General features: G+C 38.5%; 1 protein-coding gene across 1 annotated transcript in view; it reads left to right on the forward strand.

Annotated features, from left to right (window-relative positions):
• LOC134748615 (protein pellino) overlaps positions 1 to 20,012 on the forward strand; it is a 104,513-nt gene that overhangs the window by 12,285 nt on the left and 72,216 nt on the right. Inside the window, exon 2 of the mRNA XM_063683410.1 lies at positions 12,886 to 12,990. Coding sequence (XP_063539480.1) covers positions 12,886 to 12,990 — 105 coding nt within the window. The remainder of the gene's footprint in view (positions 1 to 12,885; positions 12,991 to 20,012) is intronic.

Genomic DNA, 20,012 nt, shown 5'->3' on the forward strand with positions numbered 1-20,012 from the left:
ATTATATACTCATGCATCATTAGAACAAAAAATAACCTTTTAGTGTCATTAGACTATCCAAAAAATAATAGTAATAATACCTAGTAAATATTCAATTATTGTCATTTTACAACTCATTGTTAATAATTAACTTCACTGAGCACCTGAATTGTACCTGAACAGTGCACAATACCATCCTTACCATTTTGACTTCTTATAACCATGTTGGCTCTTAATGATAGTTCTCTGCGTCTCACCAATCTCACGGTGATGGTCGTTTGCTTGCATTTTCGTCGAGATCTATTCTCATTGTATTCCAACGTGTCTCAACGTGTCAGTCCAAAAACAAACAATGACAAAAAACACAGGTTAATAACTAGATCAATACATAGCAAATGTCCAGTGCATTGCAAATTTAAAACAACTTTTATTTTAAACAAATGAAACCAATTGTCAATCATTTTGTTTACCGTACAAAACAAACTAATGAAATCGTGTATCATATATATATATATATACACTATTGTCTTGATTATGAAATTAACATTCAAAAGACCAAGCAACTTACATTACTATGTACCTCTTTCATCATCATCATCAATTTTAAGAGCTATGCTCTTGTTGATGGAGTAATTACCATTCTTTGCTGGGCCAGCCTTTTGACTCCCTCGTACAACATGACAGAAACTCTATCTTTCATTTGGCTGAGATGTGTTCCTCTGCGTCTTTCTCGCTCAATCTTGCCCTTCAGGATGTTTAAAAAGAATCTGTCGTGCGGGTCGTGCCGTATTAGATGACTAATCATCTTGCACCTTCTGTTAGCTGTTGTGCCTAACAGGCATCTCTTCTCTCCTGCCATGCTCAGTTCCTCAACGTTCGTCTTCCTTTCTGTCCAGCTAATCCTTAGCATCCTCCGCCAACACCGGATTTCAAAGGCCTCCAATCGCTCTCTGTCCCGTTGTGTCACTGTCCACGTCTCACAAACATTTAAAGCAATGCTCCAGATATACGCCTTAACTAAGCGTTTTTTTTTTCACATTCTTCGAGATGTGTGCTTCATCTCTATATAGGTGAAAATAATCATCCAATTTCTATGTGGGCATTTGAATTCACAATCCCGCTTTCTGAGTTGAAATCATCCATAGATTTAATGCTCAGTAAAAGGGGTTTAGCACACAAACCACTGCTTGCTTTGACATTTCTTTTATTACATTGATATACAGGATTAATTATAAGATTACATAAAGATCAAATCGAATATAAGTAACATAACCTCGCGCACAGGCCTGCCGCCAAATCTGACAGCTCTCCCTCTATAAACTAAAATGACCATAGATACAACAATCAAAAGTATAGAGCCAGGTACATACTACATGTAATTATCAGTAGTATTAGGCCACATATAGGATATTAACTATTGTGATGCTTACAATGTGTACAGTCTGCGTTGTGTTTTTATTTGTGTCATACTGCTATTTATAAGTTGAATCTATTTAGGTGAAATTTTCTGGCGCTTAAAATATATGTTAAGTAGGTGTGTATATGTATGTTAATTTAGAGCTCTTCCAACAATTCGGATATAAAAAAAAATCTAATTATACTTCCTTTTACTTAACTAGCAATTAACGTTAGAAACAACTTATTTTAATGTAGTATCAGTAATAAACTGAATAATCGTGGGAGTGAACAAAAGCATAGCTCTTTCCTCACCTATATAATATATGTAATTTAAAAAAGGAAGTACAGCAATTATCTGTGTCCACCCATTTGACACAGATAATTCAATAATTACCTATCTGGAACGGGAGTGTAGAACCCAATGGACTTCCCAGAACCTACGCCTATTCCTACTTCTGGAAACTATTAGGTACCTAATAGTTTAGATATTATTTTTGTGCCATACAAAGTCGACATTTACCGTTATTGTATAACTCGATAGGTTAGTAACTTTAAATTAACCCAATGCATTAAAAATGTATGCATTGGGTTTATTTAAAGTTACTACCTATCGAGTTATACAGTAGCGATGATTAAATAAAATGCATTGACTGTATTACCTCGGCCACATATTCGACGAATGGCATGGGAAGATTGGAAAGTAGGCAGAAACGTAGTAGGCCGCACTATTCATCATCGGCCGCCATACTGCCCTGCATACTTCCCTCACTACTTCCCATACCACTCGTCGAGAATGTGGCCGAGGTATAACGATTGCATTAAATAATTTTGGCACGCGCCGGCCGCAACCCCACCCAATTCAGAAGTCTTTACCCCCATACATTATCTGCTTCAGTTGGGCTTCCTTAATTTGGTGGGGTATTTGGAAGCCGCAGATCATATGCTTACTAGATGAAGCGTACATGATCGCTGATACATTGGCTAAACCTAAACCTTCAAGAATCACTCTATTGATAGGTGAAAACCGCATGAAAATCCGTTCAGTGGTTTTTGTGTTTATCGCAAACATACAGTACAGACAGACAGACGCGGCGGGGGACTGTTTTTATAAGATGTAATGGTACACGGCAATACAGCTGAGTCGTGTGACTTGTGTGTGTTTGGAACGCTTGAAATTTAATAAACTTTTAAGGAAAGTGTAAAAATAATAATTTAGTTCGCACTCGCGATAGTCGCGACTCCGCGGTAGTAAGGATATCAGCCCACCACTGCCACTGAGCTACAAAAAATTTTGTTTGCCCCGCATCCTATGCTCCATAATCCGGAGTCTACAGGACTTAGTCTTTCGGAAGGTCACCCCACGCGCGGGCGCATACGAGTGCGAACATGTTGCACTGTTTGAGGTTCAATGACCCACGCTGCTATTTTCAAAACTTAACGAGCGTAACTCACTCTAACCAATTTAAACTTGAACTCTACGTGCGTAGGAACTATGCGTAATACGAGATCATTAATATATCGATTGATTTGCACGAGTGCACTGTGTAAAATTGATTATACGGCCTCGTTTGTCGCTGCGCATTTCCAAAATCAGCCTATCACTCAATACTCGTCAAACTGGTTCAAAGAAAAGAGATAGTTATATACAGCTCATGTCAACACATTCGCATTAAATTTCGCTTGTCTCTAGTAAGGTGAGGTGAGACTGTGTGATCTTAATTCTAATTATAGTTCATTAATATTGTATGGATGAAAATCTTCACATTTCTCTGTGGGATGACAGGGTGCCGTCTTGAGCGCCATATTTCAGAGGGTCTATATACCGTGAACCATTTCGTCTATTTGCTTTTGTGTTTCGCTCGAATATCCAAAACTGTTAACGAAATAAATGAAGAAATTTCGATTTCCTATTCCGCGGTAGGCCCTCAGTTCAGTTCTTCAATTGACGAATGTCTTTACAGTCAATTTTTGAATGTCAGAAATATGGTAAAGACAGCCGCAGGAAACTCCCAGTGCAATAAATTGTTCCTTCAACTTACCGGCGACAATTTACGATTTTTATTTACGACGGAAGAAACAATTGGACACAACGTGCTCTGCATTATAATGTATTACATAGTAGATACTGCGCCATTGGATTTTAGTGTTAAGTATTCGTTTCGATTACTCAATCTATCGTTATACGTGGATTGTTTGGTTCACACGTAAGTGGAACTTAAAGTGGCACTTCCGCACTAAGTATAAACATTGCTGTTGAACTTGATTGAGTAGCATGAATCGCTTTATATGTTATAAATATATGGTGCACCCGAATAACCCGACTGACATGTATAGATCCTGATGCATAAGCTACTCTTATGTTCATCTAATTAAGGACTGTTCACACCGGGTGCGTGTGCGTAATAGATGTGCACGTGCGTGTTATAATATAATACAGAACCTTATGAGACGACACACATTATTGTAAAACTGCTGCATAGTAACTGCGAAGGTATTCGGGAATTCCTTAACACCACCACAAGCAATCAACCTCACCGCAGGCGTGCCATTCATTACACTCAACAAAAAACAACCAGTCTGAGCTCCAGTTTCTTGTGATAGTTATTGTTATATATTATATGCAAAAACTAAATACACATATAAAACTGGTACAAGACATGGGTCTAGGGGCGCGGCCACACTGGCGATTTGCAAGCGAGTTCAAAGCGAGGCGAGCGCGTAACGAGTTCGCCGCGAGCGCACAACGATCATCCCGCGAGCGCGCAACGATTTCGCTGCGTACTGTGAGTACTGTCATACTGGAATGGGAGATGGGAGCGAAGTCGTCGCGTGCTCGCGGCGAGCTTACAACTCGCTCGCCAGCGTGGCCGCGCCCTACGCGCGCGTGGTGGCCTCTTATATGGACCAGAATAATACAAGTCATGTGTAAAAAGTTGTTACAAATCTTGATAAGTCTGTTACTGCCTTTTTTATATAGATTATAGTCATTAATTTTAAACGCTCCTGCAATTTAAGTACAAATGTTGCTACGATTCGACGATACGATTCATACGATATGACGGCGGTATCATATGTGCACAAACACCATGTTAATCAGATACCATATTAGGTACTTACGACAACATCACAGAAAAGAGAAAAGGCAATAAAATAACAAAAATTCGAATCCCCAAGCAAGAAAAGCTATCGTTCTAAGAAGCACTAAAATCATTGAACTCTACCCGGATCAAGTCGATTTCCGCGTCGGCTCGGTAAAAAATAAATGACCGTTGGACCATCAAGCGGGCTATCGACTCGTATCTAGTGAACCGTGGTATGCAATTAGATGCTCTCTGTTTTCCATTACGCCAAAATTTGGTGCTTAATGAATATACTTGGACTCCTATTCTTTGTTTTATCGGATAACCTTTAACCACAATCTCATGAATCTCACCTGATGGTAAGTGCCGATGCAAGCTCATACAACCAATGCTTGCTTACCTAAAGGCTCCGTCACATTGACGTCAATGTGACGGAGCCTTAAGAGATGTCTATTCATTCTCCTTTTGAATTGATTCATAGAGAACGGTTTGCAGATTGTCGTGGTTTATGGTTTTTACAAGCAACACGGTTAGGATACTTGCTAGATCACCAAACGTAGGTATTACTTTTCTGAAAAAGCGTAAGTTTTTAGTTAGACAAATAGACAACCTATTAGACTTGCAATTTGTCCAGACTCCAGACTATGAAACCCCAATACCTAATTACCTACTACTTGGAAGAGACCATAAGTACTTACCTACAATTTTAGAGTCCAAGGCTTATATTATTTAAACCTCATTATTAACTGCATGCTCCAAAAGAAAGTTCAATATGGACAATGTTACTTCAAATGTCATCTACATTTGAATTTCCAGGTTACCATCTTATTTTGTAAGCACTCGAAACTGGAATAAAGTGGGTTTATTCGGCTCGGTTTAGATTTTCATCTGTTTGTCTCACAAAGCGTTTTTTGCTCGCTTCTAGAATCCGGCAACTCGAAATACTCTAATATTAATTTCTTCCATTCCGTTCCATTAGCGTCCGTCTTCGTTTGACTGTGTTAATTTAATTTTAACGATTCTCTTTTGTCTTCATCGTTTTCGTGGCACGTTTAACGAAAATTGACCGTCGTTGTTCTAATTTCAAGTTGAGTTGTTGTTTTTATAATTTCGGCGGTTTAGGTAATAGCCGGTTTTGAGGTTGACTAAAATGTATTACGACCGTTAATGACTCATTTAACGTACATAACTTCCTAAACGTTTCAAAGAATAAGTATAAAAGAGATACTTTGTTCTCCAGTTTATCTTATTATAGCTGAGTATGAAATTGAAGGATCAGGAAAAATTACCATAATTTGGAGCATCAGCAGATTGTGTTTTCTTTATCTTTTTAATCCCGTAGAATGATTTTTTTGGTCGATGTATGATTTATTATTGCGACTGGTGTAGTTTGTTAATATATGCTATATTACTGCACCGATTGCTATCAGTCACGCATGTTTAGCACTTAACAATGCACATTGCACTATTTTATTATTTTTAAATCTTTATAAAAATTCTGGCATTTGGTATCCGCCATAGTCCCAGTAAAACAAACATATTAATCTAACTCTAGAATTTTTACTTTGAAATTTTTTTAAAGATTTAAGGTTGGATTTTATTGACTTTGCTTTGGCCTGTATACCAAAAACCTCATCCATAAACCCTGACGTTTACTAAAATTCAAAATTCAGTCACAATATAACGGCTACTCATCCATCAGCTCGGAGCCTTTCATGTCACTGAGGCTAGCGAAGGTAGAAAGTGCCCGGACTCCAGCTGTCGTGACCGTGCGAACGGTGAAAGTAAGAACAAGGGACTTGATATTGTATAACTGGTGTACTTGAAACCATTGTATGTGGTTCGAATTATCAACATTACAACATCGTTTTGATAATCATAATTCTGACGTTCTCATTAAAGAGATGACATGGCACATTTTCGGTCATCATATAACGCACCTAACATTCGGTCGTCAAAAAAACGCACCTATTATAAAATTTCATTAGACATTGTCTTTATGAAATTGAAAGACATAATGAAGCAAAAATATATGACACGCTTTTATGTACGCAAATAAAACTGTGTTAAATAGTTTTTTTATTATTATTGCATATGATGTGACGGGACGGGAGTCACGGAAGCAATTTGCCTAACGAGATCACATTTTTTTAAATTATGGTGGTTAAAGGATGTTCTTTAAATTTAAACAGTACAAAAATAACCCCACTATGACTACAGCTATATAGCATAGTCTAGAAAACAATACAGTAAAAGCAATAAAATGGCTACAGCTATATAGCATAGTCTAGAAAACAATACAGTCATTAGACGAAGCCGTCTAGACAGGGCAATCGTGCGGGGTGCGAGGGGTGGGTCGCGCACACCCGAGCTGCATACATCGCCATTGTTAGTAGCTCGGTACTACTTACGCTAGGGCTAGCGTGTCTTATTTGAAATGTGCAGTTGTGTAAAAGTCTGTGATAACCCTACTGTGTTCTTGTGCGGTGTCGGCATTTACGCAAACATCAAAGGCTTCGGTTAACTGTTACTTTTTACACTGTGACTATACTAACGCGACAGATTATATGAATCGCGAGCGTTTTATGAATGAAAACTCATTTATGATAATTTTCAACCTTAATACAATGAGATAAAGTCCAGTAAAAAGAAAAGTACATTTTCGTTTGATACTAAGCGAAACGTCATAAATTCTCATAGTAACGATGTAGGAAAAAATAGATAACTATTTCTTAATGCGTTCTTTTATCTTGGTGCCTTGCCGCCCTAATTTCTTCATGTTAGGCAAGCAAATGTAACTCTTGTGTTATATCTTTAGTCTCTTTGAATTAATTCTATAAATAAATCATTTCATCGTACGTACGATTAGATTAGTAAAGCTTTGTTTTTGTTAATGACACCAACGCTCCATGTAAATATTAGTAATATGTAATTTAACGATGAACGAATTGAATTAGAATACTAAAATGGAATAAAATAAAGTTTTACGTATTTGGTATCTTATACCTTTAAACGAGCAATTCTTGTATATATGTATGTATATATTTATATATTTCGGGGATCTCGGAAACGGCTCTAATGATTTCGATGAAATTTGCTATATTCGGGGGCGAAAATTCGATCTAGCTAGGTCTAATCTTTGGGAGCACGCGCGTTTTTGAGTTTTTACATATTTTCGAGCAAAGCTCGGTCCCCCAGATATTTATAGTTAATTGTAGTACATTATTTAGTAACGGTGGACAAGTTTTCGCATCGAAATCCAAATTGTGTAAACTTACTCATCACAACTGCGGAATTCACGTCGTGTAGGCGATTCCTCGAGCACTTCCGTCCTTCCCACCTTTACCGGATGCCGATACAGCCTTTATATCGCCACGTGTGTCGTTTCACGAATAGTGTATATGTGGTATTTTCAATAAAAAGGGACCTTATTGTCGATGGCGCTTACGCCATTATAAACGATGCTCTGGTATAAATACAATGCCGCGCGACGCTGTGCGGCGTAAGCGCCATCGACAATAAGGTCCCTTTTCATAGAAAATGCCCCATATGAGCCTCAAAAAAATTATTACTTATCGGCCCTGTGAACTGTAGACCTAGCGAACCTCCATTGTTCCGCCATTTTGAAAAAATTCTAAAAACGAATTCGACAATAAAAATCTACTTAATCATCGAACCTGCTTACAAAATTTCACGAGAATCGGTTAAGAATTGCGACCAGTAGAATCAAGTTTTAAAAAATGGGATGTCTTAGCACTTCTATAAATATTAAAAGTGTGCCATGTTTGTACTTACTTAGGACGAACCTAACGATAGATTTTTGTTTAAAACCATCAGGCAAGCCTTTTAATCTGTTCACGTGCTAGAATTGCAGCGATTAATTAGTTGAATGCATACCTATGCCTATTGTCACTATTAGAATCTACATACATCATTATACCTATTCGAAAACATTTCTTTTCCTGTTTTGTGAGCTGGGTAAAAAAACGAAACCCACAATTCTTATCATTCGGTAAATGATAAAGAATTATATTTACCTATTGGATATATTTACCCTGTAATTTCATTAGGGAAGTTTCTTCACCCAGGGAAATATCGACATAACCCCCCCCAGTTCTAAGTTCTAACCCCTCAATAACTGATCCGCAATGATTCACGCGTAGTAATCATTCTCGGAACGCAATCGTCACGCCGCTTCCGCCTATGCTAAAATAAAAACCGAAAGGAGACGACGCCGAGACAGGAAGGTATAATGAATATTTGCAAGCCAAGCGAAAGACAAACTTGTGGCAATGAAATAAAGGCATATCAGAAATTTTATTACCTATTCTGTAGACAAAAGAGGAAATGTTGACATGCAAATCTAATAAACTTATCTTAATATTGTCTTCGGTTACCGCGATAGTTACTCATGAAATAAAACTATGAAAACGGATTATATCGCGTATATTGAATTTATAATACATCCCGACGTTTCAAACTCTTTACAGCGTTCGTGGTCAACGGGTGACTGAGGAAAAATTACAAAATGCAAAAATACCCACATACTAAAATAATGAACAATCATAGACTACAAACTTTAAGGCTGTTTTTTTTTTTTTTTTTTTTTTTTTTTTTTTTTTTTTTTTTATCGCGTATATATATATATCTTTACTTGAAAAATAATTATAGTGTATAACTAGCCTTATGAACCGATTTTGCATGTACAACCAGCCTTAAAGTTTGTAGTCTATGATTGTTCATTATTTTAGTATGTGGGTATTTTTGCATTTTGTAATTTTTCCTCAGTCACCCGTTGACCACGAACGCTGTAAAGAGTTTGAAACGTCGGGATGTATTATAAATTCAATATACGCGATATAATCCGTTTTCATAGTTTTATTTCAAACTTATCTTAGTTTTCATTATAAAAACGATTCCGTTAAATTTATGAGCCATCATTTGCTGCAATTATTAAACATGCAAGTTAATTAATTAATTAGAATTCAGATGACTTAATTTCCGTCTGTATTGTATAGATAACTTGGTTTTGTTCCTTATAATCTAAGTACTTCTTATCCATCCAAATCTCAACTAAATTGTAAATTAGTCACTGAGGCTCTTCATAATTATGATGTTAGATTAGGTTAAATTAATAGCAAAGAAATACGAATACCTTTTTATTATTTGGCAAATATGAATTTTTAAAGAATTTTATTATTGTTTTACAATTCGGAGTGTTTTTCGTTTTATAAATAATTGGTTCATAAAAAGTTTTTAATTTACACAGACACCAACTAAATTATAGTCCAGCATCCAGCATTCATGATCGGGCTTTGTGAAAAGAAAGTAAAACAGTGGAAGTGGGCCTGGCATCTATGATTACGGCCGGGGTCAAAGCCCTCGGCCCTGCAGGGACCGCAAGCTATTTTATTTATTAAGGAGACATTGTGAGCACGCTCCGTGCTAATGATGTTTGATCCTATTTTTGGACTACCACTAGGGAATAGGTTTAGTTTGGGTTTGGGTTGTCTAGTTAACATACCACTGCTGGTGTCTTAATGTTTTTTGGCGACAATATTCAATGATTTTACAGTACCCTCTATAATTTTTAGGGTTCCGTACCCAAAGGGTAAAAACAGGACTCTATTACTAAGACTCCACTGTCCGTTTGTACATCTGTCTGTGTGTCTGTCTGTCTGCCACCAGGCTGTATCTCATGAACCGTGATAACTAGACTGTTGAAATTTTCAACGACAAATACTAAAAACAGAATAAAATAAATATTTAAATGGGGCTCCCATATAACAAACGTGATTTTTTTTGCCGTTTTTTGCGTAATTGTACAGAACCCTTCATGCGCGGTCTTGGCCCCACTTGGCGGGTTTTTACTGCTGCTGGGAAGCTGTGTTTACTGTTTAGTGCTTTTAGCTATTTCTCAAGGCTGCAGTCGCTTTTCGGTGAAGGAAAATATCGTGAGGAAACCGGACTGATCCTAACAAGGCCTAGTTCCGCCTCTGGGTTGAAAGGTCGGATGGCAGTCGCTTTCGTAAAAACTAGTGCCTACGTCAATTCTTAGGATTAGTTGTCAAGCGGACCCCAGGCTCCCAGGAGCCGTGTCAAAATGCCGGGCCGGGATAACGCGAGGAAGAAGGAGGGGAGCTATTTCTCAAGACTCGCGGTGTTCTTTGATAATAGCGGCTGTACGCTGTACCTAACTTATAGAGCAATGAAAAAGGATATCCTTTGTTCTTATATACCGGACCCAATTTTATTTCTCATGAAGGTAGTTATTACGGAAACAAAAGCAAGAGTAATCTGCAGGTTGGTTAATAGGTCAGTCGTAATGACACAGTACTTCAAAGTAGGTAGTTCGCAATGCGACGAGTGTTTATGTTTCATGTCCAAAGGATGTCAATGAGGTCCTATTTACTGCCCGCTGTGTTTATCGTACCCTTGTCTCCTGGAAGCTCTTTAAACGTGTGTATATGTTATGCATACAGACCGGACTTATCAAGTTGCCCGTAACATATACTTTAGAGGCTTACCCTTTGTAAACTGAAAATAAAATAACCTGTTGAAAATATCACAATTCTGTTATCAGGGCAGGTAAAACTGCACCTTCCAATCCTTCCATGCACTTGACCGATTTTGTAACAATCGTGTTCACAGCATAAAGCAAGTTGGCGTAGTTTCAGATAGAGTGGCCCATTTCTCTCCATCAAAGCATAGGACCGATTACTATCGATAGCTTATCTACGATCGATAAAAGCTCTATGTTATCATTGCTCAGCGAGTCGAAGTCTTGAGCGGACCATTGTGACGTTTACCTCGAGATCCATAGCAGCTACAAGGGCCCTCTTATGCTGGTTTGTAGAGCAATCGACTCGCCTCGACTGGAAGCATATGGAAGAACATTCGAGCACTCAAACCGCCAGAGCGCAAGAACTGACAACCGCCAAAGATTCACCCATAGCATAATGTTTACCTAACCCACTTCCACTCTTCTAGCGCTTTTAACGCGTGGTTTAATATTAACCGAGGGCTGGATATCACTTTGTTATTGAACTTGATACTAAGACGTCTACTTTTCAAAACATATTCGTGTGGTCTTGTCGTATTGCAGGCCTTAGGCTTTTTAGACAAATCTGAGTTCCTTCGGGTGGCGATCTGAGATTCGAGCACAATAAAGGGGGTATTTGTGTGATAAGCAAGAATGTATTATTTCTAAGTGTTTCGCGTAGTTATGTAATTTATATATACTTTGTATAAATGTAGATTCAATTGACAGCCGACTAGGTCGGTCTATGTAACATTGTCCCCAGAATACAACGCCTTAAATGCTGTTACGAAGCTGACAGCCGGTGTTTTAATGGTGTAATAACTGAACTTATATTAGAACATAACTTAGTTATTGGGTCCTTTTATTAGCTATTTATTTCGTTTATGAGTTGCGTAACGCATCGGTCCCGACCGGTTTTGTCTATTCACAAATCATTTGCGTGTCTGAGAACTTTTCTAGTATAACTTGATCCCATGATGGTTAAAGACTATGTGCAGTAGGAAGTCAGACTTATATTGGTCAATGGCGGAGTTGATAAGCTTTGCAATGACTGGCTAGTAATTTACTTCGTAATCTTGACCCACAGCTGTCTCCGGTCGATGTTACTGTCGCTAGTGACATAGTGAGTCGGTCGTTTTAACGAACCACTATTTATAACGACTCTCTCTCATTACGCATAGCTAGTTTATTAAGAGTTGAGCCTTAATCTTCTAATCTTAAGGTTCAAACTTGAGGAAACACAAATCCTTTCTACAGGAGACCTTAAAACTTCCAGGCTAGTTGTCTTTATTATAGAGATTTACTCATTAACTCCGGGAGTCCTAAGAGTTAAGTTCTTATTATTTTCTACCAAGTTTATTATTTCCTAAAAAGGGGATCGGTTATAATAAATTTGAATATTATTTTCGACGTTTTGAGCGCCACATTGATCTCTTGGTCTCGGAGAAAGACTAGTTTTCAACAACTTTACACAATAAAGTTCTCAAGGTCACTTTATTCTGGTTGATTCTAAAACTCGGCTCTCGGTGTTTGTGAACCAGTTCTCGTTCCTATCTAAGCAACACTTACTGCATTCATTACATTTAATCTTCCGTTCGGTGAAGAATAGGATTCCGTGGGCGGTGCAGCGCGGCGCCGTACATTGTTTTATTGTACACACCGTGGCAGACGAAATAAAGAGTAAAAAACATTCAAAAACCAACAAACTAGACATACAGCTATTGTTTTAAAGTATTTTAAACTTACCTAATACAAAAGCAGGTGACTTGGTCATTCAGACAACGATATACATATAACACCTCAGATTTAAATGCATAAGCATAAGCATGTACATAGTTATGTGCAGATAACTTGATTCTTATTGAGTGTATGTTTGTTTTGTTACAGTGCTGCGGACAGTGCGGAATCACCTATTTTGGAGGAAGCCGGCGAGAGCGGTTCTGAACAGAAGCCAAAGCCTCTCGTCAAATATGGCGAGCTCGTCATACTTGGGTAACTACCTATTTCATCTTAACATCTTACGTATGTATTATTGTGACCGACGCCAAGCTACTTTCAGCCTTATGACAACGTTCTATCAGGCTAAAACGGAACTATACTTAGCTGGCCCTTATTCAACGTTTTGGCTGTTTCAACAAAAGCATTCGCCTGGCCGTAGGACACCAGTTATAGTAGTTGTATTATATGAGTTGACGCCTTGACGGATGTCAAATGGAATGATGATTTGTGCCCGAGATAATTCGGTATTTGCTTCTGAAAAGCATTATATGCGGAATGCATAGGATAAACCAAGACAGGATTAAATCAGTCATTGCCTCATTCTTTTAATCTAGTCGATAAACATTTTTAGGCAAAAACATCAGGGTGGTGGTGGTGGTGGGGGTGTCAGGGTGTCAGATGTGCGTCAATGTTCCCGTTCTTATACTTACGTAAACGTTGGTAAGTAGCACAACACCACAGTATGTTATATATGTATGTTAAGTGAACAGATATTAATGGGCATCACAATATTCAGCCATTTGATTTGCTCTCTGGGTCAGATAATTATCATTAGTCGGCATTAATCTCAAACGGTTCGACGCAAGGTTAAGACAAGGTTTATTCCACTTTTGAAGAACCAGTATAAATGAGGTCTAGATCTCCGTATAATTTACGCTCGATTAGAGTACACACAGATACTGGTCTGTTACAAAGTGGTGTAAGTGATGATGATGATAACCATTGAGCGCATTGACGTAGCTTCCGATCGAGAACATTATGCATTTTGAAGTTCCATTTCTAAACGTCTTAAGTATTTGCGTATAGGGTTGCTGTTTGTTGGTAATTAAAGTTCACGAGACTGCAGAAATGTCTTTGTTACATATGTTATAAGTATTATGACATATTTTCTTTTCAGTATATTACTGTTAGTTAGTTAGTTAGTTTTGCTGGGCATTTTCCGCAACTCGACATCCAATGTGCCTATTTTGCGTGAAACGAGGTAGCGCTACTCTAACCACCCCAGCTCCTCCACGAAGCTGTATGTGATTAGCCAAGTGGTCTTAGAGCTATGTCGTCATCCACAAAAGCTTAAGACATTGGTTTAATTAAAATCGCTCATCGGTCAGCCGAAGAATCTGTATTTTCTTTGGTGTATGTATGACATCTCATTTCAATCACATCTCGTTTCATTTTACGAAGTAACTTGGAATCTTGGGTAAGAATTTGGTGGAAACTACTACACATAACCAGAAACTACCCTTGCTTATTATAATGTATACGTATGCATGACGAACTACTTTGCTTCGGATTATACATCGTATCAACAAATCAAGTAAATCAAGGGCGCTTACGTCTTTATGCAAATAACGCAGGCGCTGCGCACGTAATACATGCGCATGCGATGCGTGTGAATCCATTATTGTGTAACGATAACGATGTACCGAAGAATTTTTGTTAATTAAACCAGTTCACGGTTCTTTGTCACGACACGATTGTTTGAGCTAGATTAGTAGACTTAAATATGAATAGGTATAAAACGTAATTTTGTTAATGTCGTAATGTTTCTTTTATGGGAAAAGCGTGTTCACAATGCGCCGCCGATCCATTTTGAGATTTACAATAAAATTAATTCCTATCCTAGTCTTTCCAATGGCCTCTCTGCTTTTGCGATGGCAGGGCTTTAAAAGAACTGACTGACTGTTTCTGATCGTCCATTTCTGATGTGAGTCAAAGTTACATCATGTGACTAACTTTTCATAGCCCATTGAGTCTTTTGGGGTATTTTTTTTTTCAAAAACTGCTACACCTGCTGATGTTGGTGCTCGATTATAAAAATGATTTAAGCTGAAGGAAATCCCATAGGCACCTTACTACTGTAGGCCAGACTAAATAGAGTTTATAGGTTGTTTTTTTCATAGACGTTTCGATACTTTCGATTGTTCTAATCTCGAATCGAATATCCATATCTGAGGTAAAACATTGAACACTCCGTTTTTTACACGAAGAGTATTGTTTATATAACTCGTCAATCCAGTTTACTTCCTAACGATAAGATAAGACCCGCTTGTCTGATTCCGATTATGAAGAGAAAGCGTAATAAAATACGAATACGTCTGCCTTTCCGCCCGTTCCTTTTTGTAACCGGACGGGTTATTATCGTAGGATAATCGTTACTTATTGGTTATATTGGTATTCTAATCGACGTGTGGCGTGGAGAAAAAACTTGTTGGAGTCGTGACTATCAGGGTTCGTTTGTTTTCCTTCGCTTGTATCGGGCTGCATTTCAACGCTTTCCGCGTTTTAATCTTCTGCTTTCTATAGTTTATAGAGCGTTGGAGTGTGACCCCATTATAATGATCCCTTGATCAAACCTGCGGGAGGCATACTGGTCTCTGCCTCCTGCTTCCCCCCCTCCCCTCCCTTAGCCAATAAGCAATGTAGTCAGACATTTAGTGTGTCATGCCCTTTACTCTTCTATTAAATGTTGAGTTGTTGACCTTACGATTCATAGTTCACGATCAATATTAAACATATTTGTTGCATCTAAAATGACTGCGTTGCGTGCATGCAATATGGAAGTCCATATTCCACGAACTATCGACCTCCATTTAGTTTTGCCCTTGGCAAACTATCTGTGTGAAGGTCCAGTAATCAGGTAAACGTGATTAGCTTCACATACGGAGAAACAATTCAATATTTTATATGTAAATTGTGTAGTTCCTAGTCGCATGCAAATTTTGCAGAGCTTCCGCAACCACCCTGTTATACAAAATAAGATTAAATTCAGGCTTGGAAGTGTATTATGCTATCTTTAGTACCAGCATTTTAAATGTCACACAGCAATTTGAACTTGTCTGTTCAAAAAGTTTTATATAAAGAACAGGTGAGCCTTTTGGAGCCAACCGTACTCAAGATTGCAGCAATACGTTTCGCGACTCAGTCACTGATGGCGACAGAGTCCGTCTAAGCTAACTTTGCCAATAAAGTGTCAATATAAACGGTATATTTTCATATAAATTTGACATTAATGATAGCATTTCCACTTGTCATTGCAAATCAATCAATCCATAACAATCAAATGCCATGCAGTTAGCTTGGTCCGACTTTATCCGTAGGTGAAGCTACATTATAAATACGAAGATACAGGAACGAGTTAAAATCGCAAATACACAACATTGCAACAACCGTGATACAGCCGCAGGACATACTTCTCCTTTTATTATACACTGCTCTGTTGACTCGATAGTTCGATACGAGATACGATTCTATATTGACTGTTAGCACTGCGATGCAGACGCGAGTTTGCCCACTACGTGGGTATTCTATCATAGTGTATCTATCGGATACAGTAACACTCGAGTAAAACAATACGTTTCGCAAAGTGTATCAGTGTTTAATTTACCATTCCAAGATATTGGTACTCGGTGGCCGTACTAAGTTAACGCTTCTCCAAACGTCGCCGATAATCGCATGCAATTTGCGTTATACATTTCGGCATTCATTGAATTCGTTGCACCTACTTAACCGGTTATTATCTAAAATCGGGTGCCATTTATTGCAACGTGTGTAGAGGCCTCTGCAAAATCATTGTAACAAACAGAAGAAAAAGGCAGAAGTCGCAAACTACATAGGTATGTGTACTGTTTTGTGGCATATGTTTCTTGCTCCTATTAAGTTCTTACTCGGTAATTCCATATTTAAATGCGGTTTCAGTGACTTGATATTCCCAGTGCATTTAATATTAAATTTATTTAAGTCACCTCTCGCCTCAGAATATAAAATAACGTGATGTGACCAATAACATAATGTTGGATTCTTGTTCAAAGGTATCACTGGCCTCACGATTCGTGGAATTTCTTTGTGCCATTTGTTGGAAGCGTGTTATAGTTTTATTTCTTAGTCATAGTCATAGCTTAATTACTTTGTAGACACTCTTGGGTTGGCCCAAAAAACAAACCGTGTATGTTTTCCTTGAATAAACCAGGAAAAGTAATCCTTTTTGTAATGCCCGGATACTAAAATAAATTGATCGCCTCAATTTCTCCTTCCGTTATGCCATTTTAGAACAAAAACAGGATGATTGAATTAGCCAATCGAACAGTAATTTAAATAAGTATTTTAAAATGCGTTTTTAGCAAAAAAGGCTACGCTTGCTGTGCTCTATTGATGTTTTGCATAATCATACGGCCGTAAATAAAAAGATGCGTCCGTTAGGTGGCATGTACAAGGTAAATATTTTTGTTTTAATAGTTATTATGAGTTGCAATAAAAATCAGCGGAAACTATACAGGGTCTACGAATAGGATAAGAGTAATTAATATGAATCATTTCAATTATTTTATATTATAACACGCTCTGCTGCTTTTCGTTACAATTTTCCTTTCAGCGTTAAGTCCCACCAGCTGATATAAAATTGACGGGTGGGTGGTTGAGAGACCAACATATAGCAGAGGTTCCTGAGCGGCGGTCTTTGACCTGAGACCATGAGCAGTAGGCAAAAGAAATACTGCATTTGCCCCTGCCATTGAAAATGGCTACTTTAAACCTGTCCTTCAATTTTCCTGCTAACAATATAATCTAAATGGCCCTTCCCACGAAAGGTTTGGAACCACTGCCGAAAAAGACCAAAATACCTTAAATACTCACAGACAGCTAATAGAAGGTATGTATCTTTATCCAACGTCCTTGTTTCGTTAATCTTTACGGACTCTGGCTTATCGGGCAACGCATATTATGCATACTTATTACACTGTAACTCTTAGATCGTCTTATGTGCGCTTACTATTAAGGCGGATACACCCTTTTTAAATTAATCCGACAATACAGTCTTGCATTCTCACAAACGGCTTTGTTTTGTTTCCAGCCATAAGGTAGCATCTTATCGTTTTTGTTCGGCATTTGGAGGCCAATGGAACCTTGTCGCAGCACGTCAACGACACAGAGTTGTATTTTTTTTGTACTTAGTCTTAGATCATTACGTTATTATAAAACCCACTGCGCCCATGGCCTAATATTTTAAATTGGTTGATTATACTGTACACGCAAATGACATTAATTTTTCTTATCTTTAAACTTTCGAATCCGTAGACCACTTACGTCGAAATGTAGACCGCAGTTTTTTTATTTGAGTCCAACGTCCAACCCAAATATTTAAATGCTTTTAAGCGCGATTTGTTGAATGAATGTGAAACGGACCGCAAAAAGTTATGCTTTTCATTCACTATTAAAAACTCTTTCTAGTGCAATTCTGGTATCTCAAAGTCACGAACTTGTCAATCTTTCGTCTAAAGTCACGTTTGCTCTGCATTTGAAACTATAATGATGCCGCTCCGCTGCTATACAAACAATTATAGTAGTAATGAATCAGTGAGGTTTGCGAAGCAAGTTTTTGAGCTTTTTTTTATTGGCCTATATGTCTCACTGCACTGTAAGTATACATACATACATATAATCACGCCTATTTCCCGGAGGGGTAGGCAGAGACCACGGATTTCCACTTGCTACGAGCCTGACACACCTCTTTCGCTTCCTTCACTTTCATAACATTCCTCATACACGCTCGCCGGTTTAGGGTGCTCTTGACCTGGCCTTTCTTCAGGATTTCCCCGATCTGATCAGAGAAAGTCCGCCGAGGTCTGCCCCTTCCAACTCCCGTTTCTACCTCTCCCTTATACACTCTCTTTGTTAGCCTTCTTTCACTCATTCTTTCCACGTGTCCAAACCATCTCAACATACCTTTCTCAATTTTTGTCACTACATCTTCGCTCAGTCCACACTTTTCCCTTATCACACTGTTCCTAATTCTATCTTGTAATCTCACACCACACACACTTCTCAACGCTCTCATTTTCACTGCATTCACTTGGCTCTGATGCCTCTGCTGCCATACCCAACTTTCGCTACCATACATAAGTGTAGGCACCAGCACCCCTCTACGCACAGCCAACCATGCCTTTTGCGACACCTTCTGGCTGCTCATAAAAGCGTTAAGTGCCCCATTCACGCGATTTCCAGCACTCACTCTCCTTTCAATATCTTTATCATGCTTACCGTCCCTAGTGAATAATGTTCCCAGATACACAAACTCTTTCACTTGTTCTACTCTTTCTTGACCAATCAAAATTTCACAGTTTGTCATATATTCCTCCTTTTCAAACCCTTTCCTTTTTTCTTTTCACTGTAAGTATATACTAAACAAAAGAAAAAGCAAGCCTATCCTGCTGAAACACATCTAAATAGACTGTTCCGCAATCACTTTCTTGCTCTGCCCGTGCCACGACCATCCGGAGGATGCCACGACCATCCGGAGGATGCCACGACCATCCGGAGGATGCCACGACCATCCGGAGGATGCCACCTAATGGCTACTTTGGCCAGTCTATCATTGTACGGCAAACATATCCAGTCCAGTTCCATTAAAGAGAGGGAGAGACCCGACACTCTTATCTTCTCCTCTTTTGAGCGTCAGTGTCTAGTCAGCGCTATGGGAAATATCGCTGAGATGGGCGAAATGTGTCAGTAAAAAGAAAAGAGTGATATATATCTTTCTCTCACTGGGATATATATCACTCTTTTATATCTTTATATCCGTATGTATCACTGGTCCCGCTTGCAACTGTATCGGCACTTGCTCACTACGTCATCTTATGAGTGAGAGAGAGGAGACTAGAGTAGTTATTATACCGTGGTGGCGAGATTGTTTCTTTCATTTTGTATCATCGATTCATTCACGAAGGTCGTCTTGAATTGCGCTGTCTATAACCTTGACCTTTCATTTAAAAATGAATATATTACGCTATTGAATAACGCGAAAATAATCATGCTAGGTCCAAAATACTTTAAGCTTTAAAACTTTAAGCAATAGAACTTATAGAACTCATTGACTCATCACATCATTGCATTGTATCCTGCGCGAGCGAGAAATACTGTAGGTACTATCTAATCTACTTCTCGCGGAATGACGCGTCCGAACCCGCCCGAACTACCGCTGTAGCTCCTTCGTGTTACTTCGGTTGACGCGCGGCCGAGACATC

This window comes from Cydia strobilella, chromosome 16, assembly GCF_947568885.1.
Source record: "Cydia strobilella chromosome 16, ilCydStro3.1, whole genome shotgun sequence".
NCBI classification, from domain to species: Eukaryota; Metazoa; Arthropoda; class Insecta; order Lepidoptera; family Tortricidae; genus Cydia; species Cydia strobilella.